General features: G+C 41.7%; 1 protein-coding gene across 1 annotated transcript; it reads right to left on the bottom strand.

Moving 5' to 3' along the window:
• Window positions 1-1,497: 1,497 nt before the first annotated feature.
• Window positions 1,498-18,005, bottom strand: LOC114568424 (voltage-dependent calcium channel gamma-4 subunit). The gene is made up of 6 exons (XM_028598045.1): window positions 17,959-18,005; window positions 17,342-17,659; window positions 11,413-11,640; window positions 7,247-7,330; window positions 4,615-4,755; window positions 1,498-2,780 (listed from the first exon to the last, which is right to left on the bottom strand). The coding sequence occupies exons 2-6, from the start codon at window positions 17,370-17,372 to the stop codon at window positions 1,942-1,944; spliced, it is 1,323 nt and encodes a 440-aa protein (XP_028453846.1). The 5' UTR covers window positions 17,373-17,659; window positions 17,959-18,005; the 3' UTR covers window positions 1,498-1,941.
• Window positions 18,006-20,633: the final 2,628 nt, after the last annotated feature.

The raw sequence follows: 20,633 nt of genomic DNA on the forward strand, positions 1-20,633 counted from the left end.
CGAAAATCTGCATAAGGACGCAGGTCGAGGTGGTGGATGGGTCAAACAACTCAGGCCTTTCACCCAGGAGAACGGGGGTTCGCATCCCGTTCTTGTCCCGCCTGTCACTGAAACGTCCATTTTGTAACCCCACCCAAAATCTTTTCCTAAACCTGTCCTGTTCTAGTGCCGCGTGTCAGTTACACATACGTTCCAACCCAGAGCGTCAAGAAGTGACGCCAAGAGTCCTGACCAAACACGTCGAAAAATGACGCCATAGGGCTAGATGCTAAAGGAGACTTTTTGCGTCAGTAACAACATTAAAGGCACCTGACCAAGCGTAGCTCTGGGAAGCATTGGGAGTGAGAATGTGTTGGGTGGAACATGAGGGCTTGGAGGGCTTGGAGGTCATGGCGGTGGTTGGCCGTATACATCCAACTATAATACACAAGACCAGAACTGGCTTCAGGTCACAGGCCTGCAAGTACTGTCAAATATTGACATTGTCGTCTGGCTTTAGGGTTAATTAATAATAATAAATTTGAGTGCTGAGCATTTGTTCATGCAATTCCTATTGTTTAGTAAAATTATCCTCGGAAACAAGAAGAGCAGTCGACTTCCATTTGGCAAGAATTCTGCAAACATTTCACACATGGGAACAAAGACTCAAGGAATTTACGAAGTTACTTGTTCAGATGGACATTTGTAGAAGTGTTTGACCAAACTGTGACAACTGGCAGTGGTGTAATGGAGGCGTACAGGGTGAAGCTTGAAGTCTATGGCTGTACCTTTCTGTAGGAGTGAGTATGCCCATCTGTCACTGTAATTACCTTTGACACACAATGAAAAATAAATGGGCTCACAGTGTGTCAGCCTCTTCTGATGTGTGTCTGTGTGTCTGTGTGTGTGTGTGTGTGTGTGTGTAGGTTAGATATGGCTGAGGTCACTCTCTTGGGACCTGAGGTTAGGTAGCTACTGTTGACCTTAAAATGGCAGTTAGCTCAGCACTGAGCAGCTTGTTCCTTGGCTGAATGTACCCGTCTGTGGCTGTCTGTTCTTTTTAAAACAGAAATGTAACAGAATTGTGGCTTATGCCATCTGGCAATTTTTTTATAATTATTTATTATGTTTAAAAGTTTTAGAATACCAGAAAGCATTTTTTTTCTCTAGATTTGGCGGTTTCTAGGTTCAAACTGGACATATAAATGTGTAAAAACTTTCACTTTTAAACCAGAGTCAGTTCAATTTGAACCAAGATGTCTGGTGACTTACAAATCACAAAATCAAAGCTCAGTAGTCCTTTCTTGTTAAGGTGAAATTGTAGTTAACTTTTCCCTTTTGGAAGAGGAATTGTCCATTACCGCTGTTGTAATGTCTCATTATGTCTCATTCGAACTACAGATCCGCTTCCTGATCTGGCAAACTTGCATAATATAATGTAATGGACAATCCCGCTTCCAACCTATAGGGGGACCGAAGCGGGAAAAATGCTTTAGTTTTGCTTTAAATCCCCACAGCAGCTGAAAAAAATTGTAGAAGGGGAGAGTAAATAACTACTGAGCTCCCCTGCCTCCTCAGCAAGGCGCTTCACCCCCAACCTGCAGCGGGAGACTGGCTCCCAGATGTGTGCGTGTGATTTTGCACAACAACGAAAAGACATTTTCCTCATGCTGAAGCCTCCACTGCACCATTGCTGTATAATTAACTCAAAAACAAGGGTTGGTAGCTAAAGTCATGACCATTTTAAGGCAGTTGTCATGAATTTGCACATAATCTCAGGTGCTCTATGACTGTTAATGATATTGGTAAGTAATTATGGCAGCTAGATACCCCAAGCTCAAGGACAGAAACATTACCTTTTAAGTGTCACCCACACATTTTCAGCCCTACTCTTGCTCTCTCTCAACTCCGATATCTTTAACGTCTCTTAAACCCTCTCTCCCGCCTCTCTGAGGTTTAGTTTTAAACTGGCGTAGTTTTCCTGTTAAGTGTATCTGAGTTGCTATCCCTGTCTCTTTTTGCCGTCAGTCGGTCCAGGGTTCCCATGTTGCCCCTGTCCCTCTCCATGGTGGCTGTAGATATCGGAGCCGGCTGGGCCGGTGCGACGGCGGACGTGGAGGTATTCAGAGGTGCTGCATTCTGGGCTACAGCCGCTGCCGCCGCCAAGTTGGACTTGGAATGAGATGGGAGTGTGCCACTGCTTATCACCCCTCCTCCTCCTCCTCCACCACTGCCGCCGGAATCTTTTGGAAAGTAGTTGTGGAGTTGGTACAGTGTGGCGCGGTCCACCGTGCCGTAGAGAGGTGGAGCGCCGCCTCCCAGGCTGCCCATCTTGGAGTCCCTCGTCAGGGTGTACATGGAGATGTCGCCGCCTCCACTTCCACCGCTGCTGGTGTGGTGCGGGTTTGGCAGAGTGGCCACAGAGAAGGGCGGAGCAGAGGGCGGCAGGCTGAAGGTCTTGGACGTGCCAATGGGCGAGGTCTCCTGTGAGTGCGGCGGGTCGGTGGAGCGCGAGCTGGAGCGAGAGCGCCGCCTGAAGCGGTAGCTGGGCAGTCGCAGCATGGCGTGCGTGGTGCTCTTGAAGAGATCGGTGCGGGAGCGGCAGCGCAGCTCCTTGTTCTTCTCGATGTAGATGTTTACGGCGAGGACGCCAACCATCTCGGCCAGGATGAAGGACAGGCCGCCAAAATAGAAGGACCAGCCGTAGGAGTAGTGCCACTTCTTGTCCTCATCTTTCTTGGGGGAGATGTCGCTCAGTGCTGCTGAGATGTACACGATCACTCCGATGATGTTACTAAGGCCTGAGGAAATATACAAGACTTCTACTGTAAGTGCTCCTCTGAGACACATTAACCTGCAGCTTTATTAAATTGTTTTCCAGGCAGGGATACTAAAACAGTTTTCAACAATTATACAGAGAAGAGGCAGGCGCAATATGAAAATCAATCTGCATATCATACATAAGAACCTCTTCAGTCTGTCTGTCTGTCTTAGACTGGTAGATTTAGAGGTCCAATATGTAAAATAATTACTGTTTTTAAATGAAAATGACCACAATATGTCATCAGATATTAAGGAAACATTTTAACTTGAAATACTAAGTTTTCTGACAATAATGCTAAAGCCAGTACTTTCTCCTTTGAAATTTCCGTTCCGGTACGTAATGTCTGTTTTTATTTTTCGCCTGTGTGTCATGGTCAACTGCCGATTTTGACACCAGGGTTGCCAGACATGAAACGCAAACACGCAAAACCAACAGGCTGCAGTAATGGTAGCAGCAACCAAACAAACTGGATTAACAGAGATAGATTAATATAACCTAAAAAAAAAAAAAATTCCAGAGACGTGGTAAAACATGGGTAAATATTGGAGATGCATTTAAAAGATGGAGACAGCTTAGAGCCTAAAAAGATGGCGACTTGGCTAATTTCCTCCTAAACAGGTAAGCGTTGAGCTTCATTAATTTATGGGGGCTAACATGGTAGGGATGGGCATTTTTCAAATCATTTCAACATTAATGTGCCCGCATTAAATTATAACAAGTGTTCAAGTTAGTTACTTCCATTAAAAATGAGACACAACCGGTGAAGTGATCCCGACTGATGCCAATGCCGCCATGTTAAGATACGCTAACTGCGGGCCACAGCTGTTTACAACCATTGGGACCGACATATGACAGAAGCCGCAAGTTTGACTGCCTAATAATGGAAACATGCAATTTAACTTTGGCAAAACACCCCTTTAGCCAGAATTGCTGGATTGGGACACAGCTTACGTTCTCTACAGGTCACTCTGCAATGTATGTTAGGGTTCAAGGTTATGTTATGGAATATTCTTGTGGCTAATGTTACCATCGCCAGCTTCAAGGTTGTGATAAGATGACTCCCACTTTGTTACAAACTGGCATGCAACCATAATGTGTAATGTACAGTGTATAGACAAGCTGTATTACGGGGTCTGGAAGGTAGTAGTATCAAAAATCTCCCCCGTCAAAATTCTTCCCCCGCGTGACCTGTCTGTGCCCTGGGTACAGACGACCATGAAGTCGGGGTCTTTATTAGCGGCTGTTGCAGTGACGTGTAGCCGATAAAATGTGACTGTCAGTCGGTACAGAGCTCCGCGAGAGCATGGGCTTTTATAAAACGTAAAAGCCCATGCATAGCATGGCATAGCAGCATCTAGCAACTCCGCTGCGCTGTGGATTAATGTCTGGCAATGCGAGACTAGCATCTAGCTAACATTGAAATTGTGCGACGTTGGGTTTAGCATTTCGCAACCTGGCAACCCCCGTGAACTTCGGCGCTGGGGAGGAGGGGCCAGGAGAAACTCTCTCCAGTATTTTGAATTTGGATTGCAACTATTTTAAACGCTAGCTGTCAGAATTACATATTGGACCTTTAACTGTGAAATACTGTAGCACAATTTCATTTTGGTTTGCAGTGGAATAAGACGGATTGGAAGGACAAAGAAAGGTGGTCCAAGCGGAGCTAAAATACTAAAGCAGATTATGAGCTCCCATTTTAATAGAATTCTAACCCTCTAAACGGCAAGAATACCCACAATAAACTTCATCTCCAAGCTGTGAGTCAAAGAACAGAGGTCTCTTTTAAAACCACAACAAAGCTGCAGTCTTACCTGCAGCTACAAAGAGGATCCCTCCACCGAGAATGATGTTTCTTTTGCTCTTGTAGAAGCTACTGGAAGCAACACACACTGCACCCAGCAGGAGCAATATGGCACTGAGGATGGGGAAGATGCTGGAGGCTCGCACCACACCTGCAGATGAGGACACTGATACATTGACATGTGTACCGAAATGTTATTGCCAACCTGGTTGTGTCTATATTTTTCGAATGTAGTACAAGTGAGGAGTGTTTTGAGGTTCAACACCATTTGAAGGTGCAAAGTTAACAGCCTTGTGAAAAAGTGTTACGAAGACGTGCTATAGCTGACACTACAACTTGGCTCTGGAACAATCTCCTACAAAATATTTAGTAACTAATGTGGCTTTGGAGGATAACACGTGAATTTTTAAACATTAAAAACTGGGACGTAGAGTTTTAAAGACGTCGGGGTTAGTCAGGCAAAGAGGGTCTCACGGACATGCAGTATTAGGCTTAATCATTAGAAATGTAGGATCCAGTGTTTTCGGATATTGACCCATATTAGGGACACAACGTTAGAATAGCCTGGCTTCTTTGAGATTTAATTGAAGAACTGCATCTTGCAACTCACAAAACTTTATATAATTGCAATTTTAAACGGCTGTAATACTCTTAAAAGTGTGTTTGAGTCCATACATTTTACAGTAGATTGGAAGCAGGATAGTGATGTAGTACTCGAGATACATTCTGGAAGGTCTCGTCTCAGAATTGACCACATTTTTTTGTCTTGGTTTTGGATAAAGAGGACTCTGGATTTTATTTCAAGAGCGGTCAAGACCACAACAGCAGGGATTTCGCTAAATTGCCTGTGCATTGTCTGATTTCAGCCTGTGTGTTAAAACTTGCAAATGCAACAAATAACTTCACTCATATCTAGTTTGAAATTTGTTACCGTAAACCCCCCTCTCCCTGCCCCCTTTACACAAACTCCCCCAAAAAAAGTGAATGCGGGAGACAGGAGAAGAAGCCCTAGCTGTCTAGCACAAATCTGGTCTTGGACTTCGGTCTCAACCCCTCAAAGTCTTGGTCTTGTCTTGGTCTCGACACACTCTGGTCTTGGAGACGACTTGGTCTTGGTCTAGGTGGTCTCGACTACAACGCTGATGCATGACCATCACGAAGACCATTCAGGAACTTCAGTTTGACTGCAAAAGGTTGCATTACATCACCTAAAACCCCTCCCCTGATATTCCTCTGCAGACACCTCAAATCTTTAAGCAGAAGTGATAACATAGAGAGACATTATAGGAGATTAAAATGCTGAATAGCTCTGGAAGGGACATGTGGAAACACAGAGCCTTCAACTTCTGAAGGTGACTTTTCAAGCTGTGTTAGCTTTCGTTTAGCTCTGAAGGGGAAAGATAATGCTGGGATAAGCAGATATTCACAGAAGCTTCTGTCAGACATGTCAAACACTGGTTGCAAATGATTCTCTAAAGTTGTTTTTAAGAGGAAAAGGGACTGTTTGGGTGGTGGTTGTCTCTTCAGCACAATGTATTGATTGTAGATGAGTAGCTGATAAGAAAGATTGCTGAGCTGTAGGAGGTTTGCGGTGATTTTCGGAACTTTGGGTTGCTCAGGGGCAAACCCCAAATAATAAGTCAGGTGATAATTAACTCCTCCAAAGAGGTTGAACTTTAGGTCCTAAGAAAGCAATTTTAGGATGTCACCTTGGGCTCTGAGAATTTCTTTTCACTATCTTTTGACATTTCATGAACAAAACAATGCTTGTATTTCTTTATTAATACATAAAAATATAAAAAATGGCAGATTAACCTTAAATTAAACAAAAAGTGTGTTTTCATGGACCAATGGAAGAAGCTTTACATTTTATTAAAAAAGATGTAGAAAAGATTGCGACATAAGGCATTTGTCATTTAACCTTTTCACTGTTTCCCCATCAACTATGGCTGTGAGTCATTTAAATTAAAAACATCTGGAGCATGTACCCCAGGGATGTCCATTACTCTGACTTTAAACATGTTCTATTATTAAAAGAAATCAAAAAGATTGTGCAGCCTTTGGTTTAGTTAAAGACTTCTTGTTCAGTCGATGTCGAACAGCAAAGCAGACTTGGAAATCTATAGTAGCATTGCAGCCTCCTTCACGGAAATAGATATCTTTATATAATATAATATATGGATGGAACATATACGTAAACCAAAAGGTTAAGGGCTGTACGAACAGAAGTTGCACAATGGAGGCAGGATGTGAAACCTGAATCCTGAGCTGAGAATAATCCATTAGTGAAGGCTGTTCTTTCAATCCATCTGTAAAAAAAAGCTTTCTGTACACCCCCAGACTCCCAACCCCAAGCACCTGGGCATTTAAGCGCACACACACCTACACACACACACACACACACACACACACACACACACACACACACTTTGCTTGAATCTGACATCTGTGCATTGATGTCCGCCCACCATCCCCTTCTGTCCTTCCTGTATCCGTATGTGATGGAGACTGTAGTGCGTGAATGTGTGTTGTGTTCTGTTCAGATGTGTGTATGCACACCGTGTGTAGTGCAGGCAAAATGTGTGTGTGTGTGTGTGTGTGTGTGTCTGACGTTCATTTGTAAATGCGTGTGTGTCACTCACGCAGCAGATACTCTGCAGAATCTTGGTCGTAGTCAGCGTCGTCTGGGAAATGATCGATCTGGGAACACACACCTCGCTTCAAGCCTGAAACACAACAGAGAGGAAGAGGAGGAGAGGGTGAGGAAGAGAGGAAGATCGGTAAAAGACCGAAATGGCAGAAATGGAAAAAAAAGCAACTCAGAAGAGGAGAATAAGGCAGAGAGAAAACAATGGGGAAGAAAGTGAAGACAGACATGAGAACGACCAACAATTACAGAAAGAAAAAGAAAAAATGGTGAGAGGGGAAAGAAATAGAGTGAGGGGAGGGAGAAAAAAAAGGAAGAAGAAAGGTAAATGGCAAGGGAACAGAAAGAGAAATAGAGATTGAGAGAGAGAGAGAGAGAGAGAGAGAGAGAGAGAGAGAGAGAGAAATGAAGGAGATGAAGAGAGAAGTAAACAAGCTAACAGATGTTTACCCTGTGACAAGACAGACAGATGAACAGATGACAAGAAAGCAAAACAATAAGATACAAAAAGTGGAAGATTAAGAGAGCAAGAAAGACCTGAGCTCTAAGAGTCTGTAAGAAAAAATGAGCGATTGTACAGCAGAATTCATTAAGATGCCTCGGTGGTGTTACCATCCCCCGATCAGACAAATAGCTGATGAATAGCTGTTGATTAAGAGTGGGTTAGGGTTAGGGGTAAGGGGTCAGCATGCTAACAATCACAATGACAATGTTAACACACTAATGGTTAGCGGGTTTAAAGTCTACCATGTTCAGCGTGCTAATTTAACAAAAAATAAAAGTTTTGACCTGATGGTGCATCAAAAGTCAAAAAGGTAATAATCTGTAAGATCTTCATTTAAATAAATGCCTGTTAAGTCACTATCTATTGTCGAATGAGTTAAGACAACGGCGGTTGAGCCTATGGCCCGCTGATGAAATCCCTTACATTTTGAACTGCAAGTATAATGATCTGGGTGTCTGTGTCGACATTCCCGGGAAAAATCACAAGCGACAGCTTGTTACGTGTTTTTCACCAGTTTTCTGGTGTTTAATACTCCAGAAAGGGTAGGCAGAGCTAACAGACTCGCTTTTCAACTCACTTGTGTGTGAAGCGGCCTACTGTTTTTTTTTCTTGTCCCTGCTAGCGTTGTGAGGAAACGGTTACTATGACCGAACAAACAAAGAAAAGAGCAAAGAATACGACGATGAAACTTCCAAAAAATAAATGTCCATGGGTGCCGCTAAAGAGAACAAAGCGGAGATCTTCGAGATCGTTACTATAACGGATCACCAAAGTTATGAGAATTCATCCTGAGGGCGACTAGTTATCTCTACCAAAGTTTACGGCAATCTAGGCAATAGTTGTATATTTCACAAGTGTCAACCTTATGGTTGCGCTAGGGGAAACTTCAGGGCATCACCAAAGTCATTAGTATTCACCATCTGGGGACAATGAACCTATGTATAATATTTCATGTTAATCCATGTTGAGATATTTCAGTCTGGGCCACAGTCAAATACTGCTTGATCGACCAACCGACCAACATTATACCTTGAGTCATACCACCAGCATAGCTATACAAAACCTTTAAAAAGATAATCTCTATAAGAATGGCAGTGATTGTTTGTGTGAAAGTGTATGGCAATCTAGGCAACAGTTGCATATTTAACAAGTTTATGGCAATCTAGGCAATAGTTGCATATTTCACAAGTTTACGGCAATCTAGGAAATAGTTGCATATTTCACAAGTTTACGGCAATCTAGGCAATAGTTGCATTTTTCACAAGTGTCAACCTTATGGTTGCGCTAAGGAAAATTCAGGGCATCACCAAAGTCATTAGGAGTCACCATCTGGGGACCATGAACCTATGTATAATATTTCATGTTAATCCATGTTGAGATATTTCAGTCTGGGCCAAAGTAAAATACCGATTGATCGATTGATCGACCAACCGACCGACTGACCAACATTACTATCCCTTGAGTCATGCCGCCAGCATAGCTATACAAAACCTCTAAAAAGATAATCTTTATAAGAATGGCAGTGATTGGATACAAAGAAATGGTTTCAATCCATGGGATTTTATCTCCTGACTTGGAGATAAAATGATTCTTTCATGATGCCCAAATCAGCTAGAAGCGAATCAACAATCACACTCTGTAATTTCCTTTTAAACAAATATGTCCTCCTCCTCTCTGTAATTTACAGTTAGATGGCTTTTCACTCCTTTCACCATGTGTCATTGCCAGACATACATTATGCTTTAGCCTTGGAAGAACAGCAGCCCGATTCTGTTTTGTCTTGTGAGTCACGACAAAAACTGCATCAGCACACTTAAATGTCTTATTGAGAGGGACTATTTGTTTACCATGACAGCTATTTGTGCATCTCATGGGCAAAAACAAAAACCATCAAGAGGAAAAGAGAAATTCCATGTTTCTCTTTCAATAAAAGAAAAGACATGAAAAAAAAACATTAAAAAGAATGTGGAAAGGACACTTCAGTACACACACTCTTTTCAAGGCGGACTATAGCGTACATCATGGACACAATGGGACCGAATAAATTCTTCTAAAAAGGACCAGAGAAATCCAACAAATGGGCCCAGTAGACAGTGGATTGGCATGAAAGGGCAAAGTACTAGTAACACATTGGACGATTTGTAAAGAAGCTGCCAGGCAACAACAAAAGTCAATGAGACAGGTACATGACAACCTGGCAATGCATGTCACACCACAAACAACAAGAGGTCTTTCCTTTTTCAGATATTTTTACTTTACTATTTATTTTTGTGGTGACTTTTTACTTTTACTCCTTACATTTTAACACGATTATCGGTACTTTCTACTCCTTACATTTCAGAAAATTGGCTCGTTACTTTAGTTTTGTCAATCAATCGGGAGTGATTGTGAATGCATGTCAGTATTAGGGGACCACTAAGGCCTATATAAAAGCATCCAAAAAGCAGCATGTCATAGGACCTTTAAACGTGATGAACTCATTCTGGATGAAACTTTTGAAGCTAAAAAAACCAACAGATTTCTTTCTGTGTCAGATTTGATTGCACACAGAGGAAACAAACGCAGTGTAAAGGCTGCTGCTCTCTTGTTTATGATGATTATATGCATCAAAATAATTGTGGTAATTCACTGGTGTTAAAATGCAACTTGTCGCACCTTAAACACACAAGAACCTTTATAACAGACAACAGTGGCCTGGAAACCTCATCTTGTATATGTGTTAGAGTGTTGTATCTGTCCTGTCCTATTAAACCTGTCTGTGAGCTGCAGCAAGGCAGGAAAACTACTTGATCAGTCACTGGATGAGTCACCACTCATATCTGAACTCTGGGGCATTGTGAAGAGCTGTATGTTGAATGTATAGCGTGAGTGTATACCTGTAAGTGTTTTTGTCCTCTCATGCAAATAAAAGAACGAGTGCAGCAGGGGAGAATGAGGTAAAGCTCAGATCTATACAGCCTGAATTCCTCTAATGTGGATTTTGCAACAATGCTAAAATGGAGCAGAAAAGTAAACACATCACATCAGATTTTCTTCTCACCTTTCACACGATCTTCAGGCTAGAATTAATGTTTTTAAGACACGCCTTAAGACACACTTTTATTCTCTGGCTTTTCATTTTGTGATCTTCGTCGTTTATCGGATTTCATGGGTTTCAACATGTGTTGTTTCTATTTGAATATTCTTGTATTTCCACCACATCTATGTGCTTGTATACATCTGTTTTCGTCTTTGTAAAAGCACTTTGGTGCAAACGTGTTCATGCAAGTGCTATATTAAATGAAATAAACTTAAACTTATAAAGGTTCCACGGGCATTAGCTTATAGGACAGCGACAATTTAAAGCCTTTGCCTTACCAATCATTCTCATAACTGACCTTCATAACGAATCAAAAAGGTTAAAGACCAGATCAACAAAACAGAGGAATAAACAAAAGGAGAACAATATCGTGTGCGTGCGTTTGTGTGCAAAGAGAATACCTATTAATGTCTGTTCTGATTACACTGATGAGCACACTGACCTCAACAAGACCCTCCAGTGACCAGCACAAGAGAAAACGCACGCCCACACACACAACCCCCAACGTATCCAACGGTTTCCACAGCCTCCCACAGATTCACATGCATGCACATACAGTACATACGACCAGCTGTACCTTCCAGGCAGCAGATCCTCCAGAGGCCGGAGTGGGTAAGCGCCCCAGGGTCTTTCTTGTCCTTGTTGTTGGAGTCCTCCTGGGACGAGTTGGCCGTGCTGTTGCAGATGAAGGCGCGGGCGTACAGCCAGTAGTCTGTACCGATAGCTACCGTCATTAGGGCAAAGGCCGCGAACGCTCCCATGGTGGTCAGCAGCACCTGGATGCCCCGCTCACACCACACCATCGCTGGGCGCGGAAGGAAACTGATATCTGACAAGAAAATGGATACAGAAATGAGATGTCTAAAGTACATACAACACATAAGAAATCTTTGGTTCAAATTATGCCAAGCAGTATTATTTCCGGGATTGTTCAGGTGCGGCCTGAAATTCCGCTGAATGTCCCTCATTTTGGCCGGATGCCCGTCACCTTCCTCTTTCTTTGTGTTGGCATTCTAAACTCCGGTGGACTATATGGTTAGCTGCTCCTCAGATCTCTGCAGGGTAAATCCAGAAAGCTAGCTAGACTATCTGTCCAATCTGAGTTTTCTGTTGGATGTCTAAAACAATATTTGAACAAACATTTTCCAACAAAAAAAGTTCCTTCCTGAGGCTGTTTTGCAGCGGCACCGTTGCTCCGTCCGGCGCTTAGCCGGATTGTTTGGACAGTCCGATACTGTCTTAAATGCTTCGGTATCAGCCTTGTTGGTTAGGGTTAGTTTACGTACTTTTTCTGTTGCGGCTGTCAAACTAGATAATAAAATTAATTTGTACGGCATTCATTCTCTGTGTGTATTTGTTCATGATAGCAATTACATCACATCCATACAGGGTTAGTAGTTAGTAGTTGCTTCAAAGCAATATGTAATTCAAGTATCAAACTCGGTATTGTGAAGAAAAAACTGGTATTGGAACATCTCTATAAGTCATCTAGAATCACACAAAGATTTTATGTTAAATAAAATAAAAAGATGCTGTTACATACAGTAATCTATTATCTTTATCACAAGCACCTGAACATTTCTCCTCCTCGACACTTTTATCCACCAATAACTCTTGATTTACAGCGGCATAACCTCCAAAAGAAATGTCTTCAGAGGTCGATCATGACATAAAAACATTTTCCGTCTTGAGTATTTTCACTTTGACATTATAAATGTGCTGTGACACTGAACACCAGATGACAGATGCCACAGGTGGGGTGGAGGATACAGAGTGTCTTCAAAAGACATTGGCCTGAATAATAAACTAGGACAAGTCCTATTTGCACAGTAACCATGGATGTGCAGACAACAATCAACCGCATGATGTGATTATGATTATGTTTGATGCTGAAGAAAATTTACAAAAACATGTTTCCAATCAAGTTATAAGGAAAGCATTTTTTTAAATGTTTTCCACATGGACAAAAGTATGTTTATTATTGAAATCTTATTATCTGTCTTCCAGCTGTGGTGTCAGGAGAGATTCTGCACTGTTAGAAAAGTCGGTAGAAATAGGGGCTAATATTCTGTGTTAATATGAAGGAAGTTTCTGTAATGAGGTGTTTTTACGTATTTTGGATTTTTGATTAACATAAATGTCCGTACAGAGGATATACTGTAAATCAAAGAATTTTCTGTTTTTGTTTCAACAGAAATGTCCATAAACTTAACAGAAAAGGCACTGGTAATTTTTTTTTTTGCAGTGTGTTATGTCAGTCTCAGGTCTCTACTGTAATAAGTCAGTGATTCTTTAACCTGTACTAAGGTTATGGTCGCCTTATATGGATCAGTCACTTTTTGCCTACAGGTTATTGATTTTGTGACTGTAACTAACATAGCTAAGTATTTCATTTCAATATTCAGACATTTATTTACATCATTTATTTCCACAAAGTAAAGGAAATCCCCTCAGAGTTTGAAATTAAAAATGAAATGCCAAAGATATGGCATGTAACCACTTTTGCAGTCCACCCTGATCACAATTTATGCATTGAACTGTCAAATATTTATGAATTTATAGAACTACTGTCCCCCATGGGCTACCACGGGTGACTGGTGGGAGCTGCCGGAGGGGTTGATTCTTTCCATTGCATTCTGGGTGAGCACACTGTAGCGCTTTTTAATCAAAAAAACAGCGTACACAGCCTGAAGCGGTAAATAAATGTTGGCAGCATACAGCAGAAGAACAAAATGCCAACCTCATGCATCAACAAAAGTAAAAAAAAAAACAGTGGAGGATGGAAGATGGGCTGCCGGGAGACAAAGAAAATGCTCCCTGGTAAGTCTGTCAATGAGTTTCCCCAAGAAAATTTAAATGAAGTTAGAAAATCCATTACTTTATAGATCAGTGGATTGTCACAGCAGGAAGGGCACATTTTGTGTCAAAACCTGGATTTAGAGACGTTAATATGAACAGAGTTTGCAGGTTTGAAAGAAACATTTGGAATGTAGTTGCTGATAAGATCAATTAGGACTTCAGGTGAAACAAACTGATAAGCTTAAGCGGAAAAAAGACACCACAGGGCGACTGCAGAGGAGCAAGAAAGAAAAGGAAGCAGGGTGCAGAGGTCTATGTACAGGAGGGTAAAATAGACAAGAGAGGAGTGGATGATGAGACAAGAAGAGACGAGTGGTAGAGGAGAGGAAAGAGGAGAGAAGAGACATACGTCGAAGCTGAGAGATGAACAGTGAGAGGGACGACAAGAGGGAAACTGAGATACAACACGTCTGTTGTAGTTCAGGAAACAAATAAAACATTCAAGGAAGAGACGAGGAAGGGCGGATCCGCATCATTTAACCATTTAGTGCCTCCACAGGATTTCAAACCATTTGAATAGAAATGGTGGACAAATGCTGGCATGAAAATTCATTCAGCAGTGTGGAAACCCTGGGCTGTGATATCTGTTCTGTTCATCCGTTCCACACATGTAGACAATCGATCGCACAAAGGATATCAATCCCAGCCTTTTAAACTATTTGGCTTATTGTGCGGGCTTGAGGGCTGTTTCCATGGCAACACAAATCCCAAAATAACAGAGACCACTGGTATTCTGACCCTGAAATTGACCCGCCTGCTGCAGGTAAGTCCCAAATTGACTGCAGAAAGACATAATTGCGCCTGGTGGTAACATGACACCAATCAGACAGAGGATTAGTAGTCAAGAAATATATATTTTTTTAAATTTTTTCTATTTAATTTTCTTTTTTTTAAATTCATTGTAATGCACTTAATGCTATACTCATGTTGATGTATTGTTTATTTTGAGTTCATGGTGTAATTTGGTCTGGGTAGCCAGCTGATTATAACTGCTGCAACAAATCCTCATACCTAAACGACATTAGGTCGATTACCAAAGACTCCCAAAATGACACATACAACCGTTCTATTTACTGCCACACGGTGGCGGTTTAAGCATGTTTTGAAACGGAACTAGTTAAGTTTAGGCATCAAAATACTTAGTTGGTTTGAGTAAAACATCAGGGATTGGGTTAGGGTTAGGTGAGTCATGTGAAACTACTAAAATGAGGACGTAACGTAACTTCACAGAAACTCGGCTGAGTTCAAAATTACAGTTGACTTTTGGTTTCATGAACATAAACCCCGGTCTCCTGATTGAAAGTTCTGTTTTTGTTTGACCCGTCCACCACCCAGGCGGAATTTGGCGCTCTTATACTTTGTCACCTCACAAGAAACGTATTTGTGGGTCGTTTTGAGCTGCTTGCATAATCGACCCACACGGTTGTTTTCTGGGTAAGGACGGGCTGGCTACCGGTTTCTAATTTTTCCTTTACTTAAACATTTTTTATAAGTTGCTTTTTCGTCTATTTCTCACTTCCAAATCTGTATTCCTATCGTATCTATACTAGAGATGTTCCGATACCGATACCAGTATCGGTATCGGCTCCGATACTGCCTAAAACGCTGGTATCGGTATGGGGAAGTACTGGAGTTTATGCACCGATCCGATACCACGTAATAAAGCCCTAAAGAAAATCTACGTTTAATTATGTTCTTTTTCCGTTATAACTGACTGTCAAACTGGAGAATAAAAGAAAGTTCTGTGGCGTTCATTGTTTGCGTTTGTTCATGTTTCACATAGAGTTTAACCTGAGCCAGACCGACAATAAAGATAGAAATCATATCACATCCATACAGAGATAGTAGTATACAGTTGTTAAAACCTAATCAAATATATGACACTCTGGTATCGGATCGGTACTCTCTATCGGGCAATACACAAGTTCAGGTATCGGAATCGGTATCGGGAAGCAAAAAATGGTATCGGGCCATCTCTAATCTATACATATGATAATTTGTGGAAATTTACAATCTAAACCTAAAGCCTAAACTTGTTGTTTGGTGGTGTTTAAATTCAGTATCAAAATGTTGCTTAATTTTATTTGATTTAACTGAATCAATCTGAAATGATTCAGTGCCAGAGTAACGTATACGAACGAGATGGTGAGAGGAGGCATCAGCAGCACGCAAACTTCCTAAAGTGTCTCTGAACAAAAAAACTTTGAATTGTAGATTAAAAATTTCAATTTCAAAACTCTTACATTGTACATTGTACAGTTGAATTGTTTAATTTTCTGTTTGTCTACGGAACTTCAGTTAAGACGATAATGCCAGATTTCAAACATGCTTGAGTGATCAGCTAAATTACGTCAAGTCAGTTTCATTTGCACACAACTTCATTGTATCTCCGTACAGCATACGATACCCTCTGTCCTGAGACACATTACATTAATTTTACCACTCTGCTTTATGTTAAAGTGAAGTCTAAACCTGAGCAGCACATTAACCTGACAACATGGCAGCAACAGGGCCTTCTTCCACGTTTACACTGGACTGGTCCAGTCACATCTTTGCATCTTTTTTGGATACGACCAAAGGCTTCTGATTAAGTACAACCCTCTAAATAGACACAAGGTCTTCTTTTCTTTTGAGTATTTTTTGCGCATTTTAGGCCTTTATTTTTTTATAGGACAGCTGAAGACATAAAAGGGGAGAAAAAGAGGGGGAATGACATGCAGCAAAGGGCCGCAGTTCAGAGTTGAACCTGCGGCCTTGGCATTGAGGAGTAAACCTCTACATAAGGGCACACTCTAACAGGTGAGCTACCCAGGTGCCCGCACTGAGGTCTTCTTAACTGGGTTCCACCAATCTTTAATTTAAGTCGGTCAGTGGCTTTTTTTGCATTGAAACAAGCTGTAACATTGATGAACATAAATGGGTATGTTGAATTTCATAGTTTTTACTAAAATTGGACTAAGAGTTGCAGTGACAAAGCCAGTTCAATTCCATTTAAAGGGTCAACCCTAAAATTGTATGCTCATATAAACCTAGTTGCATCCAGTGTAGACAATAAAAGGGGTGACACAGCACTTAATATCCTGGCTTTACTTGATCCTGATTGGTTAGCCTCGTCAAAAAATGTACGAGAGCCAACCAATCGAGGCTGCTTTTTGCATTTGAAAATCAATAAATCTGTTGTCCAGAGTAACACTGCAAGTCAAAATCAACATAATGAAAGCAGATTGACATTTTAGGTTTCAGTATTGCAATTCTTTACAGCATGTTCCCTGGATGTTGTTAACTGATTATGTATCAGCAGCACTCCCTTCAGCCATCTCCATTCTAAATAAGAGCTAAAACATTTAGCTTGGTTACACAAATGCCGGCGCAGATTAATCAAAACCACTTGCCCTCTGAATCCAGACCTCTGTTAACATCTGCACTCCAGTGTGTGTGTGTGTGTGCGGTTTCCTGCAGAGCTGTGTTTGTCCATGCTTGTTTGTGTGTGTTTCAATGTGAATATCTATAAACATGTTTGTATGTGTCACTTATGCGTGTGCATATGAAAATCCACATGTGCATCCGGTGGTTTGTCGATTGTGTATGCACATGCACGTCTGCCTCTGTGTGTGTATTTGTGTGTGTGTGTGACGTGTGTGTGTTACCTGAGGGCATGTTTCTGCCTTTCGCCTCCATCTCTTCTCCCCCCTGCTGCTGCTGTTCTCCTTCTTCTTCGGTGAAGAGCGCTCCGTAGCCCCGGTCCGAGCCGCCTCCATCCACCGTTTATCCTTCACTTTCTCTCCCCTTCCCTCGCTCCTATGCCTCTCCTTTCTCTTCTTATCCCTTCTTTCTTCCTCCTCCTCTCTTCTTCTCCCTCTCCTCTCTTTACCTTGAACACTCTGTGTGTCCTTTCCAGCAAGCGGGGGATACTTCACTTGGTGTCCTCTCCTCTCATTGAATTGTCATGGCAGTCATCTTAGCTACTGAGAGAAGGAAGATAGAGGAGGAGGGGGGGGTAAAGAGCAGATGAGAGAGAGTGAAAGGAAAGACAGAAAGAGAAGGAGAGAAGCCAAAGACAAGGAGAAGATGAGAACGAGATAAGAAAGAGTGACAGGAAGAGATGAGAAGAGGAGATAGAGGGGGGGAAAGGATGCATTCGATTAACGAACGTGTCATGAGTCTTGAAACCAGGAGATGCTCCCGTACAGAAGCGTCTCTCATGCAAACATGTTCTTGATGACAATGATATGTCTTTGAATAAACTAACAAACAAATGAAAAACCTGATGCCGATGGGAGAAAACGAGCCCCCTGTCAAACAAGAGAAGCTGGTTTGCCTCTACAGAGAGAGGGAGAGAAAGATATAAACCAATAGAAAAGAACAGGCGATGCGAGAGAGCGTGCTCTATTCCATTGCCATGGCAACAGTGAATTCCAAAGTCTATGGTGGAGCTGGAGAGTGCCTGTGTGTTTGTGTGCGTGATGGGGGAGTAGAGGGGTGGATGTAACAGCTGAGATGATTTTGCTGAGATTGAAAAAGAAATGTGTGTGAATTTCATTGGTGTGTAGAAAAGTGACACACACACACACACACACACACACACACACACACACACACACACACACACACACAGGTTTATGTTCAGGATGTACACAGTTGCATATAGTACACAAGGAATGAACATTCACGGGAGAGATGACAGACGCGTGAGTCATTAGCACTGTGTCACAGTGTCTCGGCATGTTTCATCCATCCAACTTTCTTCCTGTTGGTGCGATGGCTTAATCACAAGCACTTAGTACCGTTTTATGCTTTGAAATGCACAGTACAGATTTCTCAAAGCTGGAAGGTCTGGGGCAAGTAGGAAGTCAATGCCTTGCTTAAGGCATTTCAGCAGAGCGGCTGCTTTTCCTGCCTGAACCCACACACCACATTTCAACAAGCAGAGTTTTCCATACGAGAAAATCCTTGTCGGCACTGACAAAGGGTCAGGTTTTGCTAGGTTTTTTTCTGCAAGCTGCTGCCGAAACTGCAGGCCACCAAAAAAATCCACATGAAAGGCGTTAACAGCAACACAGCAAGGGATTCCGTCAACAGCAAATCTAGAGGCGCTTCTGACCACAAACTCCCTTTGGAGACTCAAGAAAAAAACGACAGCATCAGTACTCACATTTTTAATGCCTAAATGCGACAGATGTCAACATTTAATTGACATTGACTTTTCCCAGATTTGTGAATTATGACTGTTGTACTACTGCAATGAGTTTATACAGCAACAAATCTGCATTAAGACAAAGTTTGGGTGGCCAAAGGGGTTAAGGAAGTGTATGAATTTGACATGGGAGACTACTGCTGGCTTCAATTTCCTATGGACGATCAAATCGTTTGTTTCCTTTAGCCATTACCGTAATTAATCAAAGTATTTTCTTAAACCCAAGCCTCGATCTTTTCCTAAACTTAACCAAGTTGTTTTTTAATCAAAAGCCTGAACAAACCATAACCCTCTAAGTCAAATTAGTAAATATAATATTGAGCTTTGGTAACTGTTTCGGAAGCTGGCCCGGAGTGGCCACGTGGAGCACCAGCCAGCTGATTGGGCCGGAGTGTCCGAGACCTGTGGGATACATCATTACGGCATTTATGAAAATGTAGCAGTCATTAAAGTGAAGATATTGATGTTATATGAAACCAGAAGATCTAAGAAATCCATTGGTACCAATTATATCATGCTAGCTTGTCGGGAATGGGGCTAAGTAACACTCCAAAGTTTTTGGCGAGGGAAAACAAGCAAGGCCATTTTATCTGTAATGGGTTCTAAGGGTACGGGTACCCACAAGTCTTCCCTTTACAGACATGTTATACTTGATGCTTATCCCATGTAGTTTGGGGCAAAAACCATGCAGTTTTTCTCATTCAGTATAAAATGTGTTATTTTAGGAAGAATTTGTGATAATTTTTTAACAAGTCTCAAGTGGTTAAAAAGGGTTACAGTTTGCACTAAATGTGGGCTGTTGTGAGTGTGTGGGTATTGCCCTGGACTGCTGTTAAATTCCTGGTCTGAATTATTATCCCAGTCCGGCCCTGTTTGGAAAGCATTGTTGTCCTGCGGATGGAGGTGTCGGATCAAAAAAAAAAAAAAAAACGCTACCGGTCGCTCTGGAAGGCAATTACAAACAACATATCTTGTCATTTAGTTTTGAACACTTGTTGCCCATTTTGTAAACTCCCCCCCCAAAGTTAGTAACAAGAGGTCTTTACAGGTCCAAAACGTTTGAAACAGACACAAAACAGATCTTTGGAAAACTTGACGACAATTTAAATTCTGAATAAATTACGATCTAGTTCAAAAGGACCTGAACAATCAGAACCTGTCCAAAAAAGACCTAAGGATACTACACTAAGAGACTAAGGATACCTTAGGCCAACTCATGTGATCAGAGCTGATGGCCATATGGGTATTGACACACAGACAAAAGACCCATGACAAGCAGGAAACCTCCAAGGACCTGATTTGATAATTGATAATAATTTGGACCTGGTCGCACTTGGGTTCCGCTTTGGGTCTCGGTCAATAAAAACCACAAGGACCCATGAAGACCTCTAGTCTGTACCGTTGGTGAAAGATTAACAGCAAGAAAGGTGTGACATATGGATACAGTTTCTGCCTATGCAGCTGCCTCTCCTTTGATGAAATATTAACACTGACGCCCCTGTAGGCAAAATATGACTAGATTTGAATAGTTTAAGAAATGCTCAGGATGCACTGGAATCAATTAAATGATCGTTCAAAAAGACAAAAAAAACGACAAAAATCACCAACTCCAGATTCTGCTGTTGTGGAGTCACTAACAGGAACTGTTCTCAGTGAACAGAAAGTAATGAATCAAAATTACAGGCAGAAATCAAAGCTTTTCATGGCAGCAAGTGAGCAAGACGTCCATCCAGAGAAAACAGCAC

This window comes from Perca flavescens, chromosome 14, assembly GCF_004354835.1.
Source record: "Perca flavescens isolate YP-PL-M2 chromosome 14, PFLA_1.0, whole genome shotgun sequence".
Classification (NCBI taxonomy): Eukaryota; Metazoa; Chordata; class Actinopteri; order Perciformes; family Percidae; genus Perca; species Perca flavescens.

Coding starts and splice junctions, on each gene's coding strand:
- LOC114568424 (XM_028598045.1), bottom strand. CDS start 17,372: ATGGAGGCGAAAGGCAGAAACATGCCCTCAG. Junction 11,641..17,341: donor AGGCAGAAACATGCCCTCAG/GTAACACACACA, acceptor TTCCGCGCCCAG/CGATGGTGTGGTGTGAGCGG. Junction 4,756..7,246: donor TTCTGCAGAGTATCTGCTGC/GTGAGTGACACA, acceptor CCTCATCTGCAG/GTGTGGTGCGAGCCTCCAGC.